Source organism: Pseudophryne corroboree, chromosome 4, assembly GCF_028390025.1.
Source record: "Pseudophryne corroboree isolate aPseCor3 chromosome 4, aPseCor3.hap2, whole genome shotgun sequence".
Taxonomy (NCBI): Eukaryota; Metazoa; Chordata; class Amphibia; order Anura; family Myobatrachidae; genus Pseudophryne; species Pseudophryne corroboree.
In genome coordinates, this window is record NC_086447.1 from 848,352,372 (window position 1) to 848,377,920 (window position 25,549).

Consider the following 25,549-nt stretch of genomic DNA (forward strand, 5'->3'; position numbering starts at 1 on the left):
GGCGTCGAACCCTGATGGACTTGACGTGTCCGCCTCCTTTACCTGCAGTACCAGACGAACTGCTGTATAATGCACCTGGATATTCTGAGACACTGGTTCAGACTCCACAGAAAACAGACATCATTAGTATTGTAACCTGGAAGGTTAGCAAGGTTCCTTTAGAAACCTGGAGAGGTGAAATGACGTACAAGATCTCTGGTTAATAGTGACATTACCTGTATAATCTGAGCTGTTCAACAGGAGTGTCCTGCAGGCGCGTGGAGGGCTCTGCAGATGGCTCCACCGCATACTTCACACCTAAGAGGGAATTCTTTAACTATCCCAGGTGAGAGGAGAAAAGGTGGGTTAAAGAAACACAGCCATATGTAAAGTCTGCACTATAATATATAGTGACCGACATCAAATAAACTTTCTGGAGCAGCGGAGACCTGAACCAGTAGCGCTGCGCTGTGGGACAGGAGTCTTAGCCCTAGGCTATAGGGGCTCCCCTTAAAGTTTCTTTATTTTCAAACCCTGGTCCCCCTGTACAGATACCCGCTACTAGCGTACTGAGCCGCAGCGCTATTTGTCTGATGCCTTACACGCATTCCCCAAATTACAAATAGCATTAGTAACTAGCCAAGGAATAATAAAGGGAAGACCACACTGTATGTAGTGTACCGCTAAATTTAGGTGCACCAGATGTTTCTCGGAGGTTCCGCTGGCTTTTCAAAATGGTGACCAGACTGTGAGAAAAGATGGGGGAAATTGTTATGTGGCAAGGAGGTATTTTGTTATTAGAAAACATTGCGGAAGTGGTTTGTTTTATCTTAAAGATGTATGTGGACACCTCTGTACAAACTACACAAAAGTAGGGCACTGGTAGGAACCAGACCCACGCCCTCCATGCCGCAAGGCAGCAACGCCAACCACCACACCATCCGCACTGCCCTATATACGGCATTGTATGCATATATCTATATACATACCTCCACACATCTATATATATATATATTCATACATACACATCTATATATATATATATATATACACACCCACAGTGAATCCAACCCTGTATGTGAACCCATTAGGGTAGATAAATACTGTAGTATATGTATGGTAAATAAATTGTGCACATTTTTGAATCATTATGAGATGAGCCCCAGCTCCTGTAATAGAGCAGGCTCCTGTATGAAATGCCTGTCAGAGGACTCTCCTGCAGGGAGGAATGTCAGCAACTCCCTGCACAGAAAATTTAAAAACCCCCCCTGAGACAGGATTTGTGTCTAGAGGCAGTGAACGCTGCGATCCGCCGCCGGGAGCCCGCTGAGCAAAGCGGGAATAGCCTTCACCCCCACATCCTACCTTTATCCTCCCTGAACAGCCCGGAGAGGGAAGGGAGCTTGCAGCGGCCGGGGAGCGGTGTGACAGTGCAGCGGCGTGTCCTGTAGCGGCCGGGGGACGGAGTGCGCTTAGCCCGCCGAACAGAGCGGGAGTTAGCTCCGCCCCCTCCGCTTCGGCGCCAAATTTAAACCTGCTCTACCATAAGCGGGAAGCGCCCTGTATCTCCCCGGCCGCTTGTAAGCTGTGGCCGGGGAGCGTTTCATGCACCGAGTCCCATGTGACCTTGTGTGCCAGAGTCTGGAGCCTAGCTGTGTGAGCAATAATGACTCACTTTTGCAAATAATAATGTGCTAAGTATGCTCCTTAGACTCTGGCATACAGCTTCTATTCTCACTGTGTATCCCCCGGCTGCCTTCTGCAGCCGGGTAGTGAAGAGCGCTGAGCCCGCTTACAGAGCGGGCTGAAGCTCCGCCCCCCATATAATGGCGCCAAGTTCAAATTATTAAGCGCCTTTGATGCACTCCAGCCTTCTATGACTGGAGTATAGGGGACCATACCTATGTTGAAAACTGAAACTGTTTAATTCTGGTCAGGATTATATGGAACGCTTCAAGAATTTGCATGTCATCCTTGCACAGGGCTCATGCTGCGCAGGGGCTTTGCTAAACTTCTCTATATCGTTCCAATTTAGTGCTGCCGAAGCAAGCACTTCAAACACATGATAAAACATACATCAGTGACAAGGGGGGATGTTTGTACTCACCACACTTTAGGCGTACTCCAACTCGACCCCGAGGCTCCGACACACGCCGCACGCAGCGGTGTCCGGTCCCTTTTGTACTCATCTTCTGATGGAGTGGCCCCGACACGAGCCGCACGCAGCGGTGTCCGGCCATTTTTGATACTCACCGCTGCCATGCTGCCGGAATCTTCTGCTGGATGGAGTGGCCGCGACACGCGCCGCACGCAGCGGTGTCCGCCGACTCAGGAGAGCTCAGTGTCTCCCTCAGCCGGGGCCCATCCCTAGCCGCACGCAGCTGCGATGGGACCCCGCCGGCAGCTCCCACGGTGCAGACTGGCAGTGGCAGAGCTGCCAGTCTGTAAGAAAGAAAAATAAAATAATAAAGAAAAAAGAAAAATTTCTTCAGCTAAACCCAAGTGAACCAGCTCACATCGGGCACATACTAAGACTGGCTTGGAGGGGAGATAGTAGGGGAGGAGCTAGCCACAGGTTGAGAATTTTAAAGTGCCAGCTCCCAATTACTGCCTACTATATCCCCATTGTAACTACGCTCCAGTGGCCCCTAGTGGATGAAGGAGAAATAATAATACTAAGGATTAGATTACGGCCATTATAATGGATTGTATACAGAAGAGAGTCCCAATCAGGTTGTCAGGACACATTAATATGTCACGACATAAGGTTGGGCGGGTCACAAATGGCAGGAAAAACAAAAACATAACCCTCTTATTCTTGGGTAATTTAAAGAAATGAACTATTATTCAGATTCAAAGTATATTAATTTAATTTTAACCTTCTAAACACACCGTATAAAAGATACAATGCTGCTGTATTAGCACACCTACACAATAAAACAACGGCTGGTCCTGCAGTTTTCAGAAAGGTCTTTTCTCAGGTTTGGTTTATATGGGTTATTCTTGGTCAGAGAATCAGCTATAAGGCGGCACTGGACACCCACAACAAGAGGGGCAGCAACGTGAGACATTAGTCACCATTCCTAGGTGTAATGTCTGGATGGTGTTTCCAATCTGGTTTCATTACATTGTTCTGGATGGATGTGGTATACTAGATCTACAGTATCTAGGAAGACAATCGATATGTCGACAACATAATTAGGTCACCAGATAAAACGTCAACAGGGTGAAAAAGCAGACATGACAATATTGACGCAAAAATGGTAGGCACAAGTTTTGAAAGTTTTTTTGGGGCCAAATTTTGTATATTCCATGTTATGTGACCACCATCAGTACAAATTTGGGGAAAGTGGCTCGTCACAGGTTATTATTTCCAGTAGATGTCCACGTAGATAGTAAGGGGTCTATTCATGAAGCAGTGAAAAGTGTGAAGAAGTGAGACAGTGGAGAAGTTGCCTGTGGCAACCAATCAGCATTGAACTAACATTTATAATTTGCATACTATACAGTTGTACGGAGCAGCTGATTGGTTGCCATGGGCAACTTCTCCACAGGCTGACTTCTCCACTCTCTTCACTGCTTCATGAATAGACCCCTAAGTCAAGTAAATGCTGGGAAAACATGTGGAAAAACCCCAAAAGCATGTCAACCTAATGCACGTTGTCCATATGGTGTCGACATATGGACTGTGTTGATCTATCATATGGATACCGTTCTGGACAAAGGTTACCCGGGTGGTGGGGTACTTGGGAAAACACGGGACATCTTGCCATTCATTGACTGTGCTGAGGTAGCACATTGGATTTCTCCTTATAAATCCTGCCCTCTGCCTTCAGGACTCCGGGAATCTGGTGTACTCAAGTAAGCATAGCCGCCTCTGTAGAGCAGTTTCCCAACCTCAGTCCTCAAGGCACACTGACAGTCCAGGGTTTACGGATATCCATGTTTGAGCACAGATGGTTAAACCAAAATAACTGAGGTACTGGGAGGCATTCGATATGCCGGCTGTTGGGATCCCGACAACTATTCCCCCCTCTTGGGGGGGTCCACGACAACCCTGGAGGCAGAATAAATAGCGTGGCACGCACAGCACACCGCCGTGCCCGCAAGGGTCTCTCTTGCGCTCGCCCCACTGCCGACAGCCAGCATAACGTAGTAGACCCCTGAGGTACTAGTTAAGTCACCTGGACTGTTAATGTGCCTTGAGGACCCTGGTTGGGAAAACCTGCTGTAGACTAAAAGGATGGTGCTTACAAATCCACATAACCCATGTAAAGCATTCAATTTAATAGATCAAAGTTAAATTCAATATATATGAAAAAAAGTGGATTTTTTTAAAAAAAATATTTTACAGATGGATGGATTCTGATCAGCTGCTGGTGGCAGCAATGGGTTTTCATCATAAATCACTTCACTTATTAAAACATAATGGCGTTGCCTTGATTCAGGTAGTCTGAGGTTTCCCATAATAGGCACAATGATTATATTACTAGTTTGGGGCTTTGGGGGTGGTTAATACAAAAAAAGTAACAGAATTTTCTTAAAAGGGACTGGACCACCCCTCCAGTCCCTTTGCACTGACTGCTGCATCTAAAACAATCCAGTGCGACTCACTGGCAGTCCAAGCCAAGGAGGGAGTAACGTGAATTGACGGGAGCGGATAACGAGACACCGTCATTGGCTCCAAGGTAATCGCATTCCACCCTCTTGAGCCTAGAATGCTCAGCTGTTTCAGCCTTTGCAGTGCATCCCTGCCAGCCGCAAGGAATGCAGCGGGCGGGAGTTCAGTGTAGCAGGTGCTTGTTAAACACGTCATACACTTGCGACTAGGCAGTACAAGTTCATTACTGAGGATACTTGTACGCCCAGGGAGTACAAGTTTCTTAAGGATACAGAGGCATATGTATTAACCTGGAGAAGGCATAAGGAAGTGATAAACCAGTGATATGTGCAATGTGATAAAGCCACCAGCCAATCCGCTCCAATATGTAAATTAACAGTTGGGATCTGATTGGCTGGTGCCTTTATCACCTTGCACATATCACTGGCTTATCACTTCCTTATGCCTTCTCCAGGTTAATACATCTGCCCCATACTTCCATATATAACATACACACACTTGTAAGTGCCTTTGGATTCCACACGATATATATAAGTATCAGAGAAAAAAGGGGATTGATTTATTCATTTTTCTTGTGCTAAAAATAACAAGGAACACTGCAGCGGAGCCTGAAATTGCAAGCAATGAAAGAGACTGACATCTTCCAGTAACTGTCATTTTTAAAAGCATTTAATGACATAGCATATATTTAACAGATAGGGTAAATTTCTAGAGTGCAGATCGGCAACCATCGGCATTCCGGCTGTCGCTAAACAACGTCTCCGATCACCGCAGAAAGGCAATGAGGATGATGGACGCCGCAGCTCAGCAACGGCCAAGAGTGCGCCGGACCTGGCCCCCCACCCCCTACTCTAGAGGTACAGTTCATTCACCTGGTGGCCAGTTGCAGGACTAAAGGCCCAGTTATTGAGAGGATATCGAGGATATCATTCCTAATAAATGTCATTCTGATTGTGCAGTAAAATGTAAATTTTCATTACAATAGTTACAGTGACAGAGAAATGCACACTATGTATCAAATAGCAAAATAATGTAGCAAAAAGTATAACACACAGTGCTGCAGCGGACAAGCAAGTAATCAATTGAGTAACATTACTTTTTTGTTCCAGTATATGCTTCATTTCACTTGTACACTTAACATCAATGATTCCTTTAAAGGGTTTATTATACATCTAGTCTCATTATAGTCTGTACTAGAATTAAACCAGAAACGTACAATATAGTGTATTTCAGCAAAGAAAAAAAGAAAAAGAAAAAAATATATATAAACAAAAAAAAAAAAAAGTTTTACAGGAGTATTTAAAACCGCTAATCCTTTCATTAAACACCAACGTTCGGAAAGAACACACGTGACGCTTGAAAGCGGTGTTGTGTTAATAAGTGGGTGCCAAAAATCAATCTACGGGCACTTGTTATGTGTCTGGGTAGAGTACACCCCATTATTGTAAAGTATCTCAGTGCTAGCTCTCTCGTGGGAATGACGGTGAAATATGGGTCTGAATTTTTTTTTTTTTTTACATCTGTCTTTGATGTGAACAATCACATTCATTTTTAATTACTGAAAGCACCGCTGCCTTGCATATTGTATCAATACTAAATGTGGGTTGTTTCCAAGACAGCCTCACAAAATTGAGGAAATGATTAAATATTCAGGTTTAATCTACAATGACTTTGGGGAGTGCGGGGGGGGGAGGAAGTAAAAAAAAAAAAAAAGATCTGGAAGAAACAAAAAAAGATAATGGTCCTCTCTCATTCGGATTGCCCAATGCCCCTCAAACCTCTTGTGTCACAGATTCGCTTTAGCATTCTATAAATAAGTTTTTGTCATTTTTTTTTTTTTATTATTATTTTTTTTAAACTTCATGTCATGTTGGGGGAACATTAGGCACAGAGTAATGTATTGGTTCTGAGCTCGCATGCTGACATTTCACTGAAAAAAATGTAAGAGAAGTGCAGTGGTTTTATTTTTGTTTTTTGTTTTCTTATGGTTGGTTTAGGTCGCAAGTTCACTTCTTTTTTCCAAAGAGGCTGAATCTCTTCTCTTTGTCCTTCTCTTTGTCTTTTTCCCGCTTGCCAGGGCTGGACTCGGTGGTGACGGTGACGCTAGCCGGCAGGGTTTGGGCGCGGCTGGACGCTGGTGTGCTCTGCGTACTCAGAGACACCTCTGTTTTGTCTGATGTGATTGCGTTTGTGATGGCCTGAATCCACGTGTTCATTTCCTCCTGCGGAAGAAACTGCAAGTCACACAGGCCCTTTAAGAGGCTCACGCCTTGACTAACTACCCAGACGAGTCCCAGCAATATATCCGTACAGGCCATGAAGGTGTTCCGATGAAAACCCATTGTATAGGATAATTTTATTTATATATATATTATAGGTTTTGGGATTCTCAGATGCAGGTAGGTATATGTCAAACACACAACCAGTAGTTGTATCGCACTAGACTTAAAGGAAGCATTTGAGTGAGCTGCAATTTTTCATTTGTATTTCTATTACAAGGAGAGCAGCCCACAACCAATCATATTGCTCCCCTGTATAGCAAAGGAAGTTCCCCCTCACTCATTTCAAACTACTGGCAAATGTAACAAGTTGCACTTAAAACTGTTTAACCACTTAACCTGCATGATCACATCAGATGTGACCACACCAGGCTGAGCGTTCCCTGACGTGGACGCATCTGAGGTGACCCGTTAGAAACACCCACTGGGTGGCTGTGGGAAGAAAATCTTCCTGCAGCCGCCAACGTAAGAGTGACCTCCGGGGCCCTGTGCAGCTATGGCTCCTCCTCTAGTCTGTCTCTATCACTGTGGCCCCAATGATCAGGAAGCCCGGGATCACACCATCCCACCCGGCGGCTACTGAGAGCAGCAGCTGCTGGGGAATCCTATCCACTCTGATGTTACCCGGCAGCTGCACAGAGCAGCAGCAGCTGCCGCTGGGGAGCCAAGTAATGCCTGCCTCAAGCACAGGAGACTTCACCAGTCTCCCCCAAGACGCTCCACTGCTCTCGGCATATGTGGGAAGGGGGAGTAATCCCAATGGTAGTGGGGAAATGGTAATATGACGTAATGTGGGCTAATGGACATGGGGTGGTGTGACACACTGCCTAAGCATATTTATTTATTTATATATATATATATATATATATATATATATATATATATATATATATCTATATCTATATATATATATATATATATATCTATATCCCTCCACTGGCGGCACTCAAAGGTTAAAGTAAAGATGACACAAGTCGGCCCTAAACAGCCGACTTGTGTCATCTTTACTTTAACCTTTGAGTACCGCCAGTGGAGGGATATATTACGTGGAGCCGTGCAGGCTGTCATGTGGAAGGCACCGGGTGCAGCAATTGATCTATGTCAGCGGAGTGCCGGAGTTGGAGAAACATATATATATATATTATCATGAGTTAAGTGGTTAAATAGTTTGAAGGAATGTTCTGCATTCTAGGTTCTAGCGGGAACAGCACAAGATCATATGTATTCTAGCATTAAGGGTATTAATGCAACAGCAGTGCACACAGAACTCCATACTTACATATGTATAAGTATAGAGATATATCTAGAATTATCTTTATATTATCTAGATCTACGTATACCTATATATCTCTGTAGAGGAATTCAATAGCATTTGTTTCACTGTAAACTGAAAAACAAGCTTTAGTGAGAAAACTTACGTCATCTTTGGCTTGGAAGAGGTATTCATTACCGTCATTCAGCCTGGAATAATGAAAGCAAAAACCGTTATAAGCCTATTACACTACACTCACACTTATACAATGTTCTAGAGTGTTCAGCTAACTGACATACATCACCTAATAAAAACAGCATCAGATACGTACAGATGTGGTGTGAACAACATTTGTTATATAAGTATGTTCCACCTGAATGTATGGGACTGTTTGTACAACAGTGTCTTTCCCGCAAAGGAGTGAAACTGAAATCTTGGCCTAATACTATTTCTGCTTCACACAGTGCATGGAATGCCTACAGTATAATATAGATGATTCAAAGTCATCCAGACATCATCATTCTCTGCACGTTAGTAGCAATATTGCATGCATGTATGAATCTAAGCTATGGGAACAGAGACATCAGCCATAGAGCTACTGGGAAGGTAACACTGACACCAAAATCTTTAATTCCTGGCAGTGTATACCATTCGTAATAATTACGTGTGTTTCTGCCATTTACACTTCAGAAGTACATGTAATAATTTACTGAAGGTATATAATAAAGACTCATTCTATCTTAGGAGGTGCAGTAAGAACAACTGACTCTAGAGGGAGGTAAAACACAATCTTCTTACTTCAGTTTGAATACGTGTTTTTTCTTCTTGTAGTCAGTCGCTACTTCACAGAGTGCTTCCTTCAGATTCACCGGGATCTCGTTGTGATAGGTAATACCAGATGCAGCAGTCTTGGCGTCTTTGTAAAATCCCATTTCTTGGTTGTTTATCACGCAATATACATTATGCCAAGATCTGACAGAAAGAACCCACACATTAATTAACGATAATTACATTAACGTAAACCAGTGCTTCCAAACATTGGGCCTGAATCCGCTATGTACGGCATTGCACCGCTACAGGGAAGCGGCTGTGCAATATTGTACAACTAATAGGCTAGATAATGCAGCAGGAGGCATCTGTAGGAAAAAGAAGACCAAGCATGAATCACTATCATCATCGGTCGCGATGTTCGCATCCCATGGTCATCTGAGCAAGACTAAGCTTACTGGCTGCTGGAACTCCGCTGCTTGTGCCAAGAAGTCTGCGTCCGATGACACAGACCCTGGGATGAGTACGCCTACATATTGTAGAACGGTTCCCACTGCCACCCCCCAAACGCTGCAGAAGGTCACGCTGCGGCTAAGAGGGGGAGGGGGGGGGGGAGCCTGCGAGCGGTCCCACAAGCATCGAAGTTGTACGTGAACCACTGCGTTTACCTACATCTTGGAATCAGGCCCACTGTATGGAACAAATGTTAAAGATGATTTACAAGCATTTTCATTATTATTTCTGATGGCTTTAGATAAAAAAACAAACAAAAAAAATCTTAGCAGCTTATCTGCAGCACTAGGGGTTAACCGTTCTGCATAAACCTGTTTATTCCATTGAAGATGTTACAGAAGGTTGAGTTTGCAACAGTCCAAATAACTATCTTTTCACACTGAATTCAAAAACCACCAAAAAGTCTTCAGCTCACGATTAGGTTAGAAAGAATCTTTTAATTTTACATCAAGGCCGCAGGACGCTTAACAGCAATCATTTGACAACAATTATCTATTGGGAGATACTGTATGAATTAAAACCAAAATAAAGATCTGGCTCCACCTGTGGAGCCGTGAGGTACTACAGCAACAGTGAAACTGGACAATGCTATTATGGATGAAGCAATTTCCCAACTTTGCAAATTTGTTTTTTTTTTTTTTAAAAGCTTTATTGCATGATCATATCCTTCACAAGTGGCACTGCATCAAGGGCTGTGGTAACGGTCACAGTTTATGGACCAGATTAGTACAGGTCACCTAGAATGACTTCTTACGTACATCAACAACTGTGCATTAGGAACTGGATGGCAATATACCAAAACGTGCTTTTAAGTGAACCCACATTCACGTGAAAAAAAAATAATATAAATTGCTCTAAACTATTTAACATATGGATTTGTTGCGGCCATGTTTTGTTCTCCCAGGTTTTGCTTAGAGGGGGTTGGATGACGCACAAGCAATTCATTACTGGGGCTGGGACAGACAACTGTTCATGATTTAAAAGGACTACGTCATTGGGTGCGATCTGATCACGTAACGCATCCAGTCATGAGTTTCCCCTCTCAGTACACCTGACTTTTCAGTCTTTCCCAGATAATGGGGTTAAATGACAATCAGCCGAGGGGAGACCAACCTGTACAAACAAACCATGTACTGATGTACCTGCTTGAGGCTTTTTTGTTGTGTGCCTCCCATTCATGTTTGCGATGCAAGAATCCTTCAAACTGAGCGGAAGTAATGTCCTGCGTCTTGGCTGGGAGAGTGGAGGCGGACTGCGACTGTATGCCGGATTTCGATTTACGGTCAGCAGTCGGCGAGGGAATGGGACTGGATTCTTTCGAGCTTGACCTCTGCTCTGTGGAACCATTGACCATTTCATTGGTTTCAGCATTTTCTGCCATCTGGAAACACCAGAAAACACGTTTAGTCGCACAGCACAAAAAAACAAGTGAAACAACAGCAACAAGATGGCTGCCTACGGCCTGCTTAAGATGACTGCACACCAACCACTTAAAATGGCTGTCTACAGCTCACTTAAAAAATAAAATAAAAAAAAAGGACTGAAGTACAGCAAGACTAGTTTTCCAGCTGACACAAAAAGGAAAACTAATTAGATGTATCAATGTGATTAGTAGTAATTTGGTAACGGGAAAAAACAGGGAGTGAGTATTGGGCGTAACTGTACCTCAGACCTTTTTTATGGAGCACACGGTAAGCTATCAGGGGGCATTTACAGAATACAGAGCGCCATAGATCAGCCACTCTGTCCGTCTTTTATTATCTGCTGGATGCCAGGGCATGATAGACGGGGACAGATAACATTTGTTCTCATAGCATTGTCAGAATGTCTTTGTTTCTGAAAATGCTCTTATTTTTTTACCAGAGGTAAAACAATCAAAAACATGCAAAGATTAAAAGGAATTAACACCATGCATTTCCACTTCCACCACCCCAGTTAGGTCGGATTCTTAGGAGTAGACAGGAAATTAGGAACAATGAGATACAATGATTTTTTTTTTTTTTTACTTGGTACCCAAGTTATTATTTTGTTTTTAACGTATTATTAAGTGAATTGGATTGATGTTAAGAAGGGACTAGAGAAATCACCACAGTCAGTCAACACCACACAGCTATTTACCCCCAGAACAAAGACAGAACCAAGGCCTTGCCCACCGCGTGCTTTGCTGGTCAGGTTGCTCGCTGCGAGGCGGTCTAGAGAACCAAGTTATCCAGCGGCCGACTGGTCATGCTGGAGACGTCTTCAGGAGCCGTTCAATTTATTTTGGATTCCTAGTGGTTTTTAATCTAAGAATATGACTCACATACCCTGATGCATGTCTTTGTATTATTAGGTTGCCATTTAGTATCACCGTAGCATTCTGCAGAGTGGTATTAGCAAGTTATAGGAAGCTCTGTGCTACTTACTACATGACACACACTGCCAGTCCTGATGTATGCCAACAAATAAGCAAGGAGCCACTGCTGGCTGGAATGCTGCATATAAGTGATTAATTGCAGGCAGCAAGAAAACAAAGCTCACTGTGGAAATCTACCTGTGGTAAATCCTCTCTCGTATGTCAGAAATGTCTAAGGAATAAGCTGCTTGTCCTTTCCTTGATATTTGGGACTATAGAGAGTTGCATGGGAATAGCTGGCCGACTGCCTATATGTATTATTCCACTAACATGGAGCAACATCACACGTCAGGTAAACAGGGAGAGAAGACACTTTCCTCAGGCTCTCCCATGTTCCTGCATGCTCATTAATTATGAAGGGAAATTGCTGCCTCTGGGATTTATTACTAATACCCCTTTCATACCTAAAAATGCAGGGTCTTACCCGGGAATACGGTCCTGAGATCATGCAGGAACATTCCCGGGTAAGACGCCTTGCATACCGCAGTCAGCAGCCCGGCATATTGCCAGGTTGCTAACATCAGCGGTGACGCAGCGGGGGCGGCGCTAGAGATCACATGATCTCCAAGCGCCGCATGTACATAGAGAGTGAACGTGAGCCGGGGCGCATGGACCCGGCTCCCGTTCACACCGCAAAGTGAGCGGGGTTGTTCCCGGGATTGAAATGCCGGGGCATAGTTCCCGGGATTTTGACCCGGGACCCTTTCACACCAGCGCTACACCCGGGTTGTTGCCGGGATCATCCCGGGAAAATAGGCTGGTGTGAAAGGGGTATAACAAATCCCAAATGTGTAGCAACTTCTAGGAACCAATACGTGAATAACTTTCAGACTGACGTATCCCTGACACCTATAGCAAAGATGGCATGTTTGTAGCCTGCACCAACAGTAATGAAAGGCCAACATAGGAGTTACATGCCAGGTCGTGCCTTATAACCAGGTATGTCACCGGGCAGCCTAGAACGCCACCAAATCCGCTGTGCGGCCAGGGACATTTCCTGGGCCACATTTCCATGACAGTGGACCCTAGTGAATAGATAGTTATTGTGGTATGAACCAGGGAAAGCAGACTATCTCCACTGTGTTTAGGTGAAAGGTTCATTTGAAATTGCCCTAAATCAGGCTTGGCCAACCTGTGGCTCTCCAGCTGTTAAACTACGAATCCCAGCATTCTCTGCTACAGTTTTAGCATTCCCTTATAGCAAAAAAAAGGCAAGGCATGCTGGGATTTATAGTTTCACAACAGCTGGAGAGCTACTGACTGGCCAGACCTGCACTAAATGGATCAAAGCTAATTGATAAGTAGTTGCTTCACATTTGTACTTTGTGAGTAGATGATCTGACTCACAGAAAGCAATGGAGGCTGGTTATAAGAAAATAACAAATCTATAAACATATTTTTAAATAACTGGAAAAGTTGAACTAAGGTTAAAACTGGCATAATGCATAAAATATGGTTAAGAATTCCCCATGAAAATGTTATTCATGGATTGCTATAATTCATGGGTGAGTCTTCAACCTGCGGATCTCCAGCTGCTGTGTAATTACACATCCAGCATGCCCTGCCACAGTTTTGCTATCAAGGCACGCTAAAACTGAGGCAGGGCATGCTGGGATGCATAGTTCCACAGCAGCTGGAGGATCACAGCTTTAAGACCCATGCTATAATTAAACCCTTCTTCTTATCTGAATGCAGACTAATGGCCAATTCATATTTCTAAAATGGAAATTGAACTTGGGATGAATGGATACTGTGCATGGTGGCAAATCATTTTGCTTTCCTGACAGAACTATAACAGAATGCAATGTATACATAAAACATGGAGGAGGTCATAAATATAAAGAAGACACGACATTCACCAGCTATGCTTTAGTGACTTTGCATTGATACAGTAGGTATTGAGCCACTTCACCTATTTATCAGAGAAATGAAACACAAAGTTTCTCACACAATGGAAGCAGCCATTTTGGTGGGCCTACCCAGTATTCATGACAATGTAAAAGGTATTCATATGCGGCAGTGGTTCACAACCTCAGTGCTCAAGACACACTAACAGTGCAGGTTTTAAGATAGCCATACTTGAGCATAGGTGACTTAATTAGTACTCACTTATTTTGATTGAACTACCTGTGCTGAAGCATGGTTATCACTTAAACCTGGACTGTTAGTGTGCCTTGAGGACTGAGGTTAGGAATCACCGATTTACGGACTTACTGCATTAATTCACTACATATAAACCCCCCAACTTCTATGGGCTTGTCTCTGGAAATACTAGCATAAATGAAGCGCCAGGAAGGACTGCTGTTGGAAACGGGCTGGGTGTCTATACTTACATCTATACGGATAGTAACCGCACAGATTTCTACATTTTTTTTTAGTATACAAAAGGGAGGTTAAAAAATTAGGGTGCATTCTATGGAGCTTCAATTTGAAACATGCCATCATAAATCAGAGGGATATTACTCAATGGACAGTATGATGATCAAGTATAAACATAACTGCAGATCACATAATTATCAAGGAAGCAGAATTGTAAGGACTGAAAATACTCAAGTGAGATGTATCTAACCTCAGAGAGAGAAAGTGGAGAAGTAGACCACAGAGCCAATCAGCTTCTAGCAATCACTTCTCTAGCAGAGTCTATAAACTGACAGTTAAGTTGATTCATTGCTATGGGCAACGGCCCCACTTTATCTGTACACCGTAACTTTGATACAGTACAACTCCTTGTCCAATCACATTGATCCAATCACAGAGGCTGTCTGGCTTTTCACTAATGCCAGTATCTGTTTTTTGTAAAAAAAAATTTTTTTTTTGCATTGAGGTATGCAGGGTTCTATTTACTAAGCCTTGGTGAGAGAAAGTGGAGAAAAAGTACCAACCAGCTCCAACCTGTCATTTTTAAAACACAGGACGGAATGCATCAAGCATCCCGCCACTAACCACATGCAAATCGGCGTTTATTAATGCATGGAGAAAATCATAATGGACAGCTCTTGGGGTAAGGGCTGTCCTTTGCGATGACTACTTCCGGATTTAGTACCCGGAATCTATATGCACATGAGTAATGTGAATGCCTTTGGGGGTGCTGGGAGGGATTCTATTGTATCCCTCTCATAAGGGCAGTGCGATAGAAGCCCATAGGCTTCTATTGGGCAACAGCATCTAAGGATGGCGTTGCCCACCGCATCTAGGCCACGGAAACTATCACATTCCAGGGCTTGGGGCACATGCGGTACGCAGCCAAACCTCCAGAAACTGCATTTATCGGGGGTTTGGCCGCATTTTTAAGCTTCCTGCATCCCATCCATTGCTTGTAACAAGACAGTTAGGAGTGGATTTGCTGGTACTTCATCTCTCTCCACATAATCACTCTCTAGGCTTAGTAAACAGAACCCTGAATAAGTCCACAAGTCTTCAGTTTATGGTTACTCAGCACCTGCAGGGATGACAGTCTATAAGGTACATGGTAACTGTAGGCACGCATAATAAAATTACACATAAGAATAAAATGCGTTTGTGGATCGCCCCAGAGGCTTCAGCAGGCAGAACTGCTACTTGCTCTGAATAAATAGAATGCCAATACTGCCCACCTGTCAGCAACATACAATGAAGGGAGCCCACAAAATGGCTGCCTAACCCGAGTGTGAGCAACAGCTGCGCTTCACATCACAGAACGCGCTGGGTCTAGACGACTTTAACAGAATGTAAAATTACAAAAGAATGTGTGTGAAACTAAGGGCAAGTTATTCCGAGGCTCTTTAGGCAGCGACCTGCATTCCTTACCCATTATGCACATTTACCTCAGACTGTAAATATAACAACTAAGGGCTCTATACATGGATCAGTGAAAAGAGTGGAGAAATGGAGCAGTGGAGAAGTTGCCCATAGCAACCAATCCGCTTTGAAGTACGCCTTTATCAAGTACAGTTTATAAAATGTAAGGGAGATGCTGATTGGTTGCCATGGGCAACTTCTCCACTGGCCTTTTTCTCCACTCTCTTCACTGTTTCACAAATAGACCCCTAAATGTGATCAGAGAAATAAGTGACTGCATGATACAGAAAGGCTATAGGGAATAGGGTGGGGTTATTCAATTAGCCGCAGGGTTTCCTCCGTGGCTAATTGCCAGATAAAATCTCTGAGGTGCAGGGAACGGCTATTCAATTACGCAGCCTTTTTCCTGTGCCTAAAATCTGAGATTCAGGAGCGGAAACCAACTGAATCTGTGTATACTGCGGAATCAATGTTTTTAACCCTGCACGCTAGCCTGATTTTGCAGTTTTTACGCGGACTTTACCTCACAGGAGTTGCGAGGTTCAGTCAGACTTCGGAGATTCACGAGTGGGCCAATCTGCGCTAAATAGATTGCTCCGGCACAATCCAATTAAACTCTGCGGCTAATTGAATACCCCCCCAATGACAGGCAGATCACAGTGTGTGTAATGACATTTCTGGATGCTGTGACAATGGCACTGAACTGCTGTATTACCCTACACAAACTTTCTAGGAAGGCAGGTAAACGCTAACGCCTCATAAACAGAGTATTTATAACTCTTCTTTCTCTTCCCTAGCATAACTGAAAATGGAAGCCGACATGACAAAAATTAATACACAAACGTGCTAAACATTTAGAAATTAAGCAAATAAAACTTTAATGGGAACATGCGTTTAGCATGCAAACAAACAAAACTATAGCACGAAACAATAAAAGGTTGATGGCTGTATTACACACAATAATTAATTTCATATTGACGTTAGTTGCATATGATCTCGTCAGTGACTCACTCATGGTGGCATTTACAATCAATAGTGACATGCAGGGTCCCAGCTGGCGTCAGGATCACACATAATATCCGATGCACAAAGCTAGGCTACAAATGATTGACAGATTGGAGTCTCTGCACCATTTATTGAATGATTTTTTTTTTTCTGGCAAAATGTACCTCAAACGTTTTAAAACAAACACGTTAATGTCAAATACTTCCATGTAAAAGCCATGTTTTTCACAAAACAGAAATACTTCTGTATTAGTAAACAATAAAACACAACTATTGCACACAACACAGCAAAAGCAGCCATTTTGTAAGCGGAACCATTTTGTTGGTGTCTCACCAGACCTTCATGACTTTATGGGCTGCAAACAAAATGGCTGCCTCCGCAATGTATAGGCAACAGGAGCATTTGTACGTTCATCTAGTTGCGTACACATAAAGCCAATCTATTTGAAATAATTTAGGAAAAGGCAGAGAGACCCAATGTGCGTGTGGGAGGAAGAAGAATAATGAAAAGAGGTGGGATATCATGAACAGGTTTGAGCTAAACGTTTCCCTGAAAAAAGGATGAATAAAACATGCACTGTGAAGAAAAGAAATGACTGGTAAAATACATAAGTAATATGGTTTCGATCCTGAAGTTGATAATTAGGAAACAAATGGAAAAAAATAAATTAGGTGTTGCATTTCAGATATGTACAGTAATACATTGCTTGAGTCACCACACAGAGGTAAAATGCAGCCTAGATTTCCCTACTTATCACAAACTAATTCATCCATGCACAGAGGGAAATGGACGGAGACCCTGCAGCGCAACTGAGGACTACTAGGAAGTGGGCATTCTGGGACTTGTAGTTTCACAACAGTTGCGGATCCAGGGTTACTTACTAATTGGTCCCAACGCCTAGATTATGTAATCATACACGTAGCATTGTGCTACAGTACAGGGGAGCCAAACTAAACACCCAAACTGCAAACACTACTTTCTGCATTTTTACAAGACTATAAACACTTTATATATGCAAAGTATCATAATTATTTATTAAAACACTATTTCCCTTTAATGTATCCATGGTACTCTGTGTAGAGAGAGACTGCGGTGAGCAGTTTTAGGCACTGCAACCCAGTAAATATCACTTGAATATGAAATGACACCATCAGTATTCCAAGCGGCAGTACCCAACGTCGCCACCTACTGGACAATAGGATAACATGACCCATACAGCTTCAGCACTTGCCATATTAGTGTAACACACGTGACAGACTGCTCCAGGCCTAGCAAAGCTGTGGCTCTCCATAGGGTGTTAAACTATACATCCCACAATGCCAGGCCGCAGTTTCAGTATTCCCTAATAGCAAAACCGTGGCAGGGCATGCTGGGACTTCTTGTTTTACAACAGCTGGAGAGACGCGAGTTGGTCAGGCCTGTAGTACTCTATAAAAAAGCGACAGCAAAAATTATAGTCCCCCCCAAAAAATTGTACCTTTGATTTGATTAAATTATAGTATATTAATGTAACGCTTTTAAGTGCAAAATGTAACCGTATAAAATATTTATGTTATTTAGCAGGTAATAATTTAAACAGCTATCAGTATGTGAAGAATAGGTACCGTATAGTGTATTGCATAGGAGTGGTAATACATTCGATGTTTTGTCTTCTACGTATATATGTATATATGGCTTTTTAAGTACAAAAACAACAAAGGTATATTTAAATACAATATGAAGATATTTAGCGCTAAGAATGGATAACACCACTGTATGCAGTGTCTTGGGGATTACAGTATGTATATGTGGACATTATATCATTTGATATATAAATAAATTCACCTGCAAATGGTGTCAATAGCTTTAAACTAAACAGACCGATGTATTAACGCCAAGCATAAGGTGCGCCAACTGCTGACCAGAATATTCCTGACTCGGCGCACAGTTCCTAAAGGTGATATCGGTCACCAAATACACACACCTCTCTACCGTAATACAGTATAAGGCAAAAACCCCATGGGTGCGCAGGAAGACTGGATGAAACAAAACTTGCACAGTCACCGGATCACCCCGGCATATACATGTAAATCCATTTTGCACTGCTTCGTCTTCCTTGCATAGATTAAAACGGACACATCACACGCAGCCTAAACATTGTATTAACGTTTCCTGTGAAAACCTATCCCAATCATCTCTTATCTAGCAGCCTGTGGATAAACAACGATGCTCAATACATACACATAGATGAGAATTCACCTAGCACTTGCTATTAGTAAAGTCCAATAAACATGGAAAAAAAGGCATTAACAGCACATCTCAGTGGGTCTGGGATGAAAAGACACCAAGGTTACTAGAGATTGGTTTTTAAAGATGGAAGGTTTACAGTCCAGACCACTGGCGGTCATTGGCTGTTTTCCGGCTATTAAAGTTTTTGTAGTTTTGGTAGGTTTGGGATCGGTAACTAACCCGTGGCGAATCTTGGTCAGATGGCAATCCGTTTTGGGAAATTTGTTCTCCTTCTTTTGTCCCGTCCCTTCAAATAACGAGAGAACGGTTAGAACTCAATACAGAACAACACATTACACGACATTCTGGGAGCAATCAATGACATCAGCCCCTTACCACTGTTGGGGAGACTCTCCTTCTTCTGAGACCTTTGGGCTAAGCTCAGGAGTCGGAGGTTTACGTTTCCTTTCCTCTTCCTCTTGCAGTCGACGTACTTCCAACAATTCCAACTGAAACAGACAAATGTGAAAAAGAATTAGACCGACAAACATGGCAGTAATTGCTGCAATCACATTAACATGCTCCAGTCATGTTCCCACAGCGGAGGCAGCCATTTTGTATGCTGCACCAGTCAATATTGATGAGTGTGCAGCCGATGCATTCACTACAGTCGGTGACAAAAAGGAAGCAGTTTTATAGGCTGAACGTAGAACCTCACATTGTGGCTGTAATGTTCTCGATTAATTCACTAGGTACTTACACAAAAACGGATTGTGGAGAAAGTATTGATACATGTAAATACACGCTGCGGTCGTTCCCCAAATCACTATTTAAAACCCCCACCACATTTTTTGTGGTAAGCAATAACCGGATGTAGAAAAATGAAAGAGATGGCGATACCTGTTTAGTGCATCAGTAGTTATTACTGTAGCGTTATCATTTACTAAGGAAAAGGGATAAAGTGAAGTACCGTAGTGAGTCTTTCCAAGGCAGAAAACCTTTCATCCCAAGTAGCTGCAGACTTCTCGAATGCCTCATGTCTCTTGATTAGTTTTTCCACATCATCTACACTCTGGCCTATTTCACGACTTGACAGATATGGCTCCTGTCCCAATAACCAGGCCTCCGCAACACTGGCATCTCGGGAAAACTGGTGCACCTCCAAAACTGAGAAGCAAGGGACGGGAGAAAGAGCAATAATGAGTAACACATTACATGGAAATTACATATAAAGAGGCTCAGACAGAAAAACCCTACACCAAAGCCAAGGGGACGATTTTGCCTTTTCATTCATCAGTCATTGGATCATTTCAGTAGTGACACAGGATTCTCAGTCCCACCAGGAGGAACACATTACATTCCGTAGGTAAAGTTGGAGGCAATTATAAAGCTGACACTTACAGGGAACTGATCATAATGTGGGAATGCAGTTCAATTGCCGGCGGTCAGGATACCAACACCGGAATCTCGATAGCTGGCAATGCAGACAGCCAGAATCCCGGTGCTCAGGGTCTATTCCCACTCTTGGGTGTCCACGACACCCATAGATTCCCGGCCGCCAGGAAATCATACTGAACCCATAATGCGGAAGGATATCACAGGGATATCTATACAGGCCTAACACACAGAGGGCAACTCCAGTAGGTGCGATATGGATGACGTAGTGCGCACAGCACCAACACTTACTGTGGCTCCAATATTGTGTAATTTAATGCACACCCCTAGGGGGTGCATACTAAAATGTCAGATTTAGAGGCAAAATTGAGGAAATTTAGGGTGCCACTGCCACCATTCCAACATGGTTACAATGATACAGAGCATCGCCCGCACTTCGCCCCTAGCTGGATGGATTCAGTCAGGGTGGTTCCAATACAGACTGCATTCCGGCTTCAGTTTAGAGGAGATGGGATAGAAGACAGACATTCTCAGTAACCTCTTCTCAGCGAATCACAGATGACGACAAAGAACCCGAATATTAAACACCAACTTACTCAATCTCAGCCACTCCCATCGGTCCTCCCACTTGTCAATCATGTCTTTCCTCTTCTCAGTCAGTTGCAACAACTTTTCTTTTATCTGATTGCCAAAAGGGAGAGAATGACCAAATTACACAACAAGGGAATGAAGCAATATGAACCAATATTACCAAATCAAGTCTTAGTGTTCCCTGTACTGCTGTTGGGTGGAAGTGGCTGCAGCGTGAGAGGGGTGTGGCTCATACTGAGGGGGAGGAGTCACATCTTTGGCGACTTTACGGAATACTTTAGCACTGTCTACACCACTCCTCAGCTCATGAATTTACTATTATCTAGTTGCTTACCCTGTCAATAACATGCAATACTGTCAGATTAATGACGAATGTATTAGCTTTTCCTACAGATGTTACTAAAAAGCTGGTAAGGTTCCATCATTCCCAACTTCTGCATTGTTATGTGGGGAATAGTTTCCCAAGCAAACATTTTGTCAGCAGGGAAACCAATAAAAGTCCTATAGAATATAGATTCGCCCTATGTGGCTCCAAGTGCTAGCATAAGTTTTAAAGTGTATTTCTATTACATATTACATACTGTACCTCCTGCAATAGTGTTCTCTCTTTTCAGGTTCTTTTTGTGTTTAGACCACTCAGAGGTGTATCTAGGGGTCCGGGCGCCCCTGGCAAAATAAGGGATTGGCGCCCCCCCCCCCCCCCCCCCCATATTTGAAATAGGGAAGGCGCTTGTGCAAAAAAGGGGCATGATCTTGTGGGAAAGGGACATGACCACACAATAGTACTCCCAATTAAAATTATGTTACACAGTAATACCCCTTATACACATTATGTCACACACTAGTGCCCACACAGTAATCCTTGTCACACTGTGGAGAAATCAGCAGTGTCTGGCACGGCCAAGGAGGGGCACTGCCTGGCGATGCCACCTACGGCCAGGTGGTATAATCAAATATTAATGGCAATGAAAAGGTATCTCTACGCACTACCTAGTAGTGGTGATGTAGTGATATATTAAAAATAGTATTCTAGTAGTTTATTTTGAGATTCTTCACTGTGGTGCATTGCGGAGCCAGATCCTGGCTACTGTGTGAACCACCAGCCCTGGCACTGCTACTACTAAGTGATTCCACCCCCCTGGCCAAGGGTGGCAACACCAGGAAGCGCCCCCTCTTCGGCCAGTGCACCTGGTGAGTGCCATCCTGGCCAATGGATAGATAACCTCTTGTCCCCAGCACACAGCTGTAGTCCCAACCTACTTCCAGCATAGACGTAGTCCCCATTCCCCTCCCAGCACATAGCTGTAGTCTCCATCCCCCTCCCAGCACATAACCATACTCTCCACCCCTGCACATAGCCATAGTCTCCCCCTCCCTGCACATAGCCATAGTCTCCCCCTCCCTGCACATAGCCATAGTCTCCCCCTCCCTGCACATAGCCATAGTCTGTCCCCCTCCCTGCACATAGCCATAGTCTGTCCCCCTCCCTGCACATAGCCATAGTCTTCCCCCCCTCCCTGCACATAGCAATAGTCTCCCCCTCCCTGCACATAGCCATAGTCTCCCCCTCCCTGCACATAGCCATAGTCTGTCCCCCTCCCTGCACATAGGCATAGTTGTCCCCCCGCACACAGGCATAGTCTCCCCCCCTCCCTGCACACAGCCATAGTCTCCCCCCCTCCCTGCACATAGCCATAGTCTTCCCCCCCCTCCCTGCACATAGCCATAGTCTTCCCCCCCCTCCCTGCACATAGCCATAGTCTCCCCCCCCCCTCCCTGCACATAGGCATAGTCTTCCCCCCCCTCCCTGCACATAGGCATAGTCTCCCCCTCCCTGCACATAGGCATAGTCTCCCCCTCCCTGCACATAGGCATAGTCTCCCCCCCTCCCTGCACATAGCCATAGTCTCCCCCCTCCCTGGACATAGCCATAGTCTCCCCCCCTCCCTGCACATAGCCATAGTCTTCCCCCCCTCCCTGCACATAGTCATAGTCTTCCCCCCCTCCCTGCACATAGCCATAGTCTCCCCCTCCCTGCACATAACCATAGTCTTCCCTCTCCCTGCACATAACCATAGTCTTCCCTCTCCCTGCACATAGCCATAGTCTTCCCTCTCCCTGCACATAGGCATCGTCACCCCCTCCCTGCACATAGGCATAGTCTCCCCCTCCCTGCACATAGCCATAGTCTCCCCCCCCTCCCTGCACATAGACATAGTCTCCCCCTCCCTGCACATAGACAGTCTCCCCCTCCCTGCACATAGCCATAGTCTCCCCCCCCCCTCCCTGCACATAGACATAGTCTCCCCCCCCCCTCCCTGCACATAGCCATAGTCTCCCCCTCCCTGCACATAGCCATAGTCTGTCCCCCTCCCTGCACATAGGCATAGTTGTCCCCCCGCACACAGGCATAGTCTCCCCCCCTCCCTGCACACAGCCATAGTCTCCCCCCCTCCCTGCACACAGCCATAGTCTCCCCCCCTCCCTGCACATAGCCATAGTCTCCCCCCCTCCCTGCACATAGCCATAGTCTCCCCCCCTCCCTGCACATAGCCATAGTCTCCCCCCCTCCCTGCACATAGCCATAGTCTCCCCCCCTCCCTGCACATAGCCATAGTCTCCCCCCCTCCCTGCACATAGCCATAGTCTTCCCCCCTCCCTGCACATAGCCATAGTCTTCCCCCCTCCCTGCACATAGCCATAGTCTCCCCCCCCTCCCTGCACATAGCCATAGTCTTCCCCCCCCTCCCTGCACATAGCCATAGTCTTCCCCCCCCTCCCTGCACATAGCCATAGTCTCCCCCCCCCCTCCCTGCACATAGGCATAGTCTTCCCCCCCCTCCCTGCACATAGGCATAGTCTCCCCCTCCCTGCACATAGGCATAGTCTCCCCCTCCCTGCACATAGGCATAGTCTCCCCCCCTCCCTGCACATAGCCATAGTCTCCCCCCTCCCTGGACATAGCCATAGTCTCCCCCCCTCCCTGCACATAGCCATAGTCTCCCCCCCTCCCTGCACATAGCCATAGTCTTCCCCCCCTCCCTGCACATAGTCATAGTCTTCCCCCCCTCCCTGCACATAGCCATAGTCTCCCCCTCCCTGCACATAACCATAGTCTTCCCTCTCCCTGCACATAACCATAGTCTTCCCTCTCCCTGCACATAGCCATAGTCTTCCCTCTCCCTGCACATAGGCATCGTCACCCCCTCCCTGCACATAGGCATAGTCTCCCCCTCCCTGCACATAGCCATAGTCTCCCCCCCCCCTCCCTGCACATAGACATAGTCTCCCCCTCCCTGCACATAGACAGTCTCCCCCTCCCTGCACATAGCCATAGTCTCCCCCCCCCCTCCCTGCACATAGACATAGTCTCCCCCCCCCCTCCCTGCACATAGCCATAGTCTCCCCCTCCCTGCACATAGCCATAGTCTTCCCTCTCCCTGCACATAGGCATCGTCACCCCCTCCCTGCACATAGGCATAGTCACCCCCTCCCTGCACATAGGCATAGTCTCCCCCTCCCTGCACATAGCCATAGTCTCCCCCTCCCTGCACATAGCCATAGTCTTCCCTCTCCCTGCACATAGGCATCGTCACCCCCTCCCTGCACATAGGCATAGTCTCCCCCTCCCTGCACATAGGCATAGTCACCCCCTCCCTGCACATAGCCATAGTCTCCCCCTCCCTGCACATAGCCATAGTCTTCCCTCTCCCTGCACATAGGCATCGTCACCCCCTCCCTGCACATAGGCATAGTCTTCCCTCTCCCTGCACATAGGCATAGTCTTCCCTCTCCCTGCACATAGACATAGTCTTCCCTCTCCCTGTACATAGGCACAGTCTTCCCTCTCCCTGCACATAGCCATAGTCTCCCCCTCCCTGCACATAGGCATAGTCTCCCCCTCCCTGCACATAGGCATAGTCTTCCCCTCCCTGCACATAGGCATAGTCTCCCCCTCCCTGCACATAGGCATAGTCTTCCCCTCCCTGCACATAGGCATAGTCTTCCTCTCCCTGCACATAGACATAGTCTCCCCCCCCCCCCCTCCCTGCACATAGACATAGTCTCTATATCAAACAGAGCTGCTTTCCACATAAGGTGGAGTAATATGCAGTTATCAGTACTGCACATAGGGAGCGCACAAGACAAGCCTTAGCCCCGATGAAAGATGAAGTTGTCTTTGCAGTAGATCTGCAATGCAGCTGAGCTATAAGTGACCCTGGCGCCTTACCTCTTCTGATGCGTAGTGCTTCCTTGCCAAGAGAGACTTGCCAAGTTCAATGCACGTAGTAAAACTGTCATTTCGGGCATCGATTTCTGCCTTAATGCCTTGGTGATTATTCATTAGTAACTCGACAGAAGATACATCCCTGTAACAGTCAGACAACAGAATGTATCATTGTGACTTTGTGCTGTAACGACGTACAACAATTACCGGCTTAAAGGGGTCTTTCCTAAACACGAATAAATAAATCCACAAAAACAGCCCGATCCATTTGATTTTACATTTCGCACACATTAAATTGATGCAAGTTACAGCACAAATTGGAAATAAGTAAGCACGGACATAAAATGATATGACTTGGGCCGCCATCGGCATCCAGTACAGCATTGATGAAGAGGTGAGTGGTGCTGAAACCTTTAACCGCAGCAAGAAAGCCACTGGAATGGATGGTTGATGCTGGTGGAAACCACACTCGTTCCACACGTGCTCTATGGTTGGGAATACGGGCATCACGGGAAAAATCTCTTCCACTCAGGAAATA

The 25,549-nt window shown here is 45.1% G+C and overlaps 1 protein-coding gene and 1 pseudogene across 3 annotated transcripts in view; both read right to left on the reverse strand.

The window, feature by feature from the left end:
* Positions 1-1,916: 1,916 nt before the first annotated feature.
* LOC134913596 (U6 spliceosomal RNA) lies at positions 1,917-2,032 on the reverse strand (annotated as a pseudogene).
* Positions 2,033-5,247: 3,215 nt separating this feature from the next.
* Positions 5,248-25,549, reverse strand: part of SPTBN1 (spectrin beta, non-erythrocytic 1) — a 289,366-nt gene continuing 269,064 nt past the window's right edge. For all 3 annotated transcript variants that reach the window (XM_063918643.1, XM_063918644.1, XM_063918645.1), the window contains 9 exons: positions 25,015-25,153; positions 20,789-20,873; positions 19,768-19,964; positions 19,194-19,306; positions 19,038-19,104; positions 10,555-10,793; positions 8,930-9,103; positions 8,298-8,340; positions 5,248-6,822 (listed from right to left, as the gene is read on the reverse strand). In XM_063918643.1, the coding sequence (XP_063774713.1) occupies positions 6,607-6,822; positions 8,298-8,340; positions 8,930-9,103; positions 10,555-10,793; positions 19,038-19,104; positions 19,194-19,306; positions 19,768-19,964; positions 20,789-20,873; positions 25,015-25,153 (1,273 nt within the window). In that variant the 3' untranslated portion in view covers positions 5,248-6,606. The remainder of the gene's footprint in view (positions 6,823-8,297; positions 8,341-8,929; positions 9,104-10,554; positions 10,794-19,037; positions 19,105-19,193; positions 19,307-19,767; positions 19,965-20,788; positions 20,874-25,014; positions 25,154-25,549) is intronic.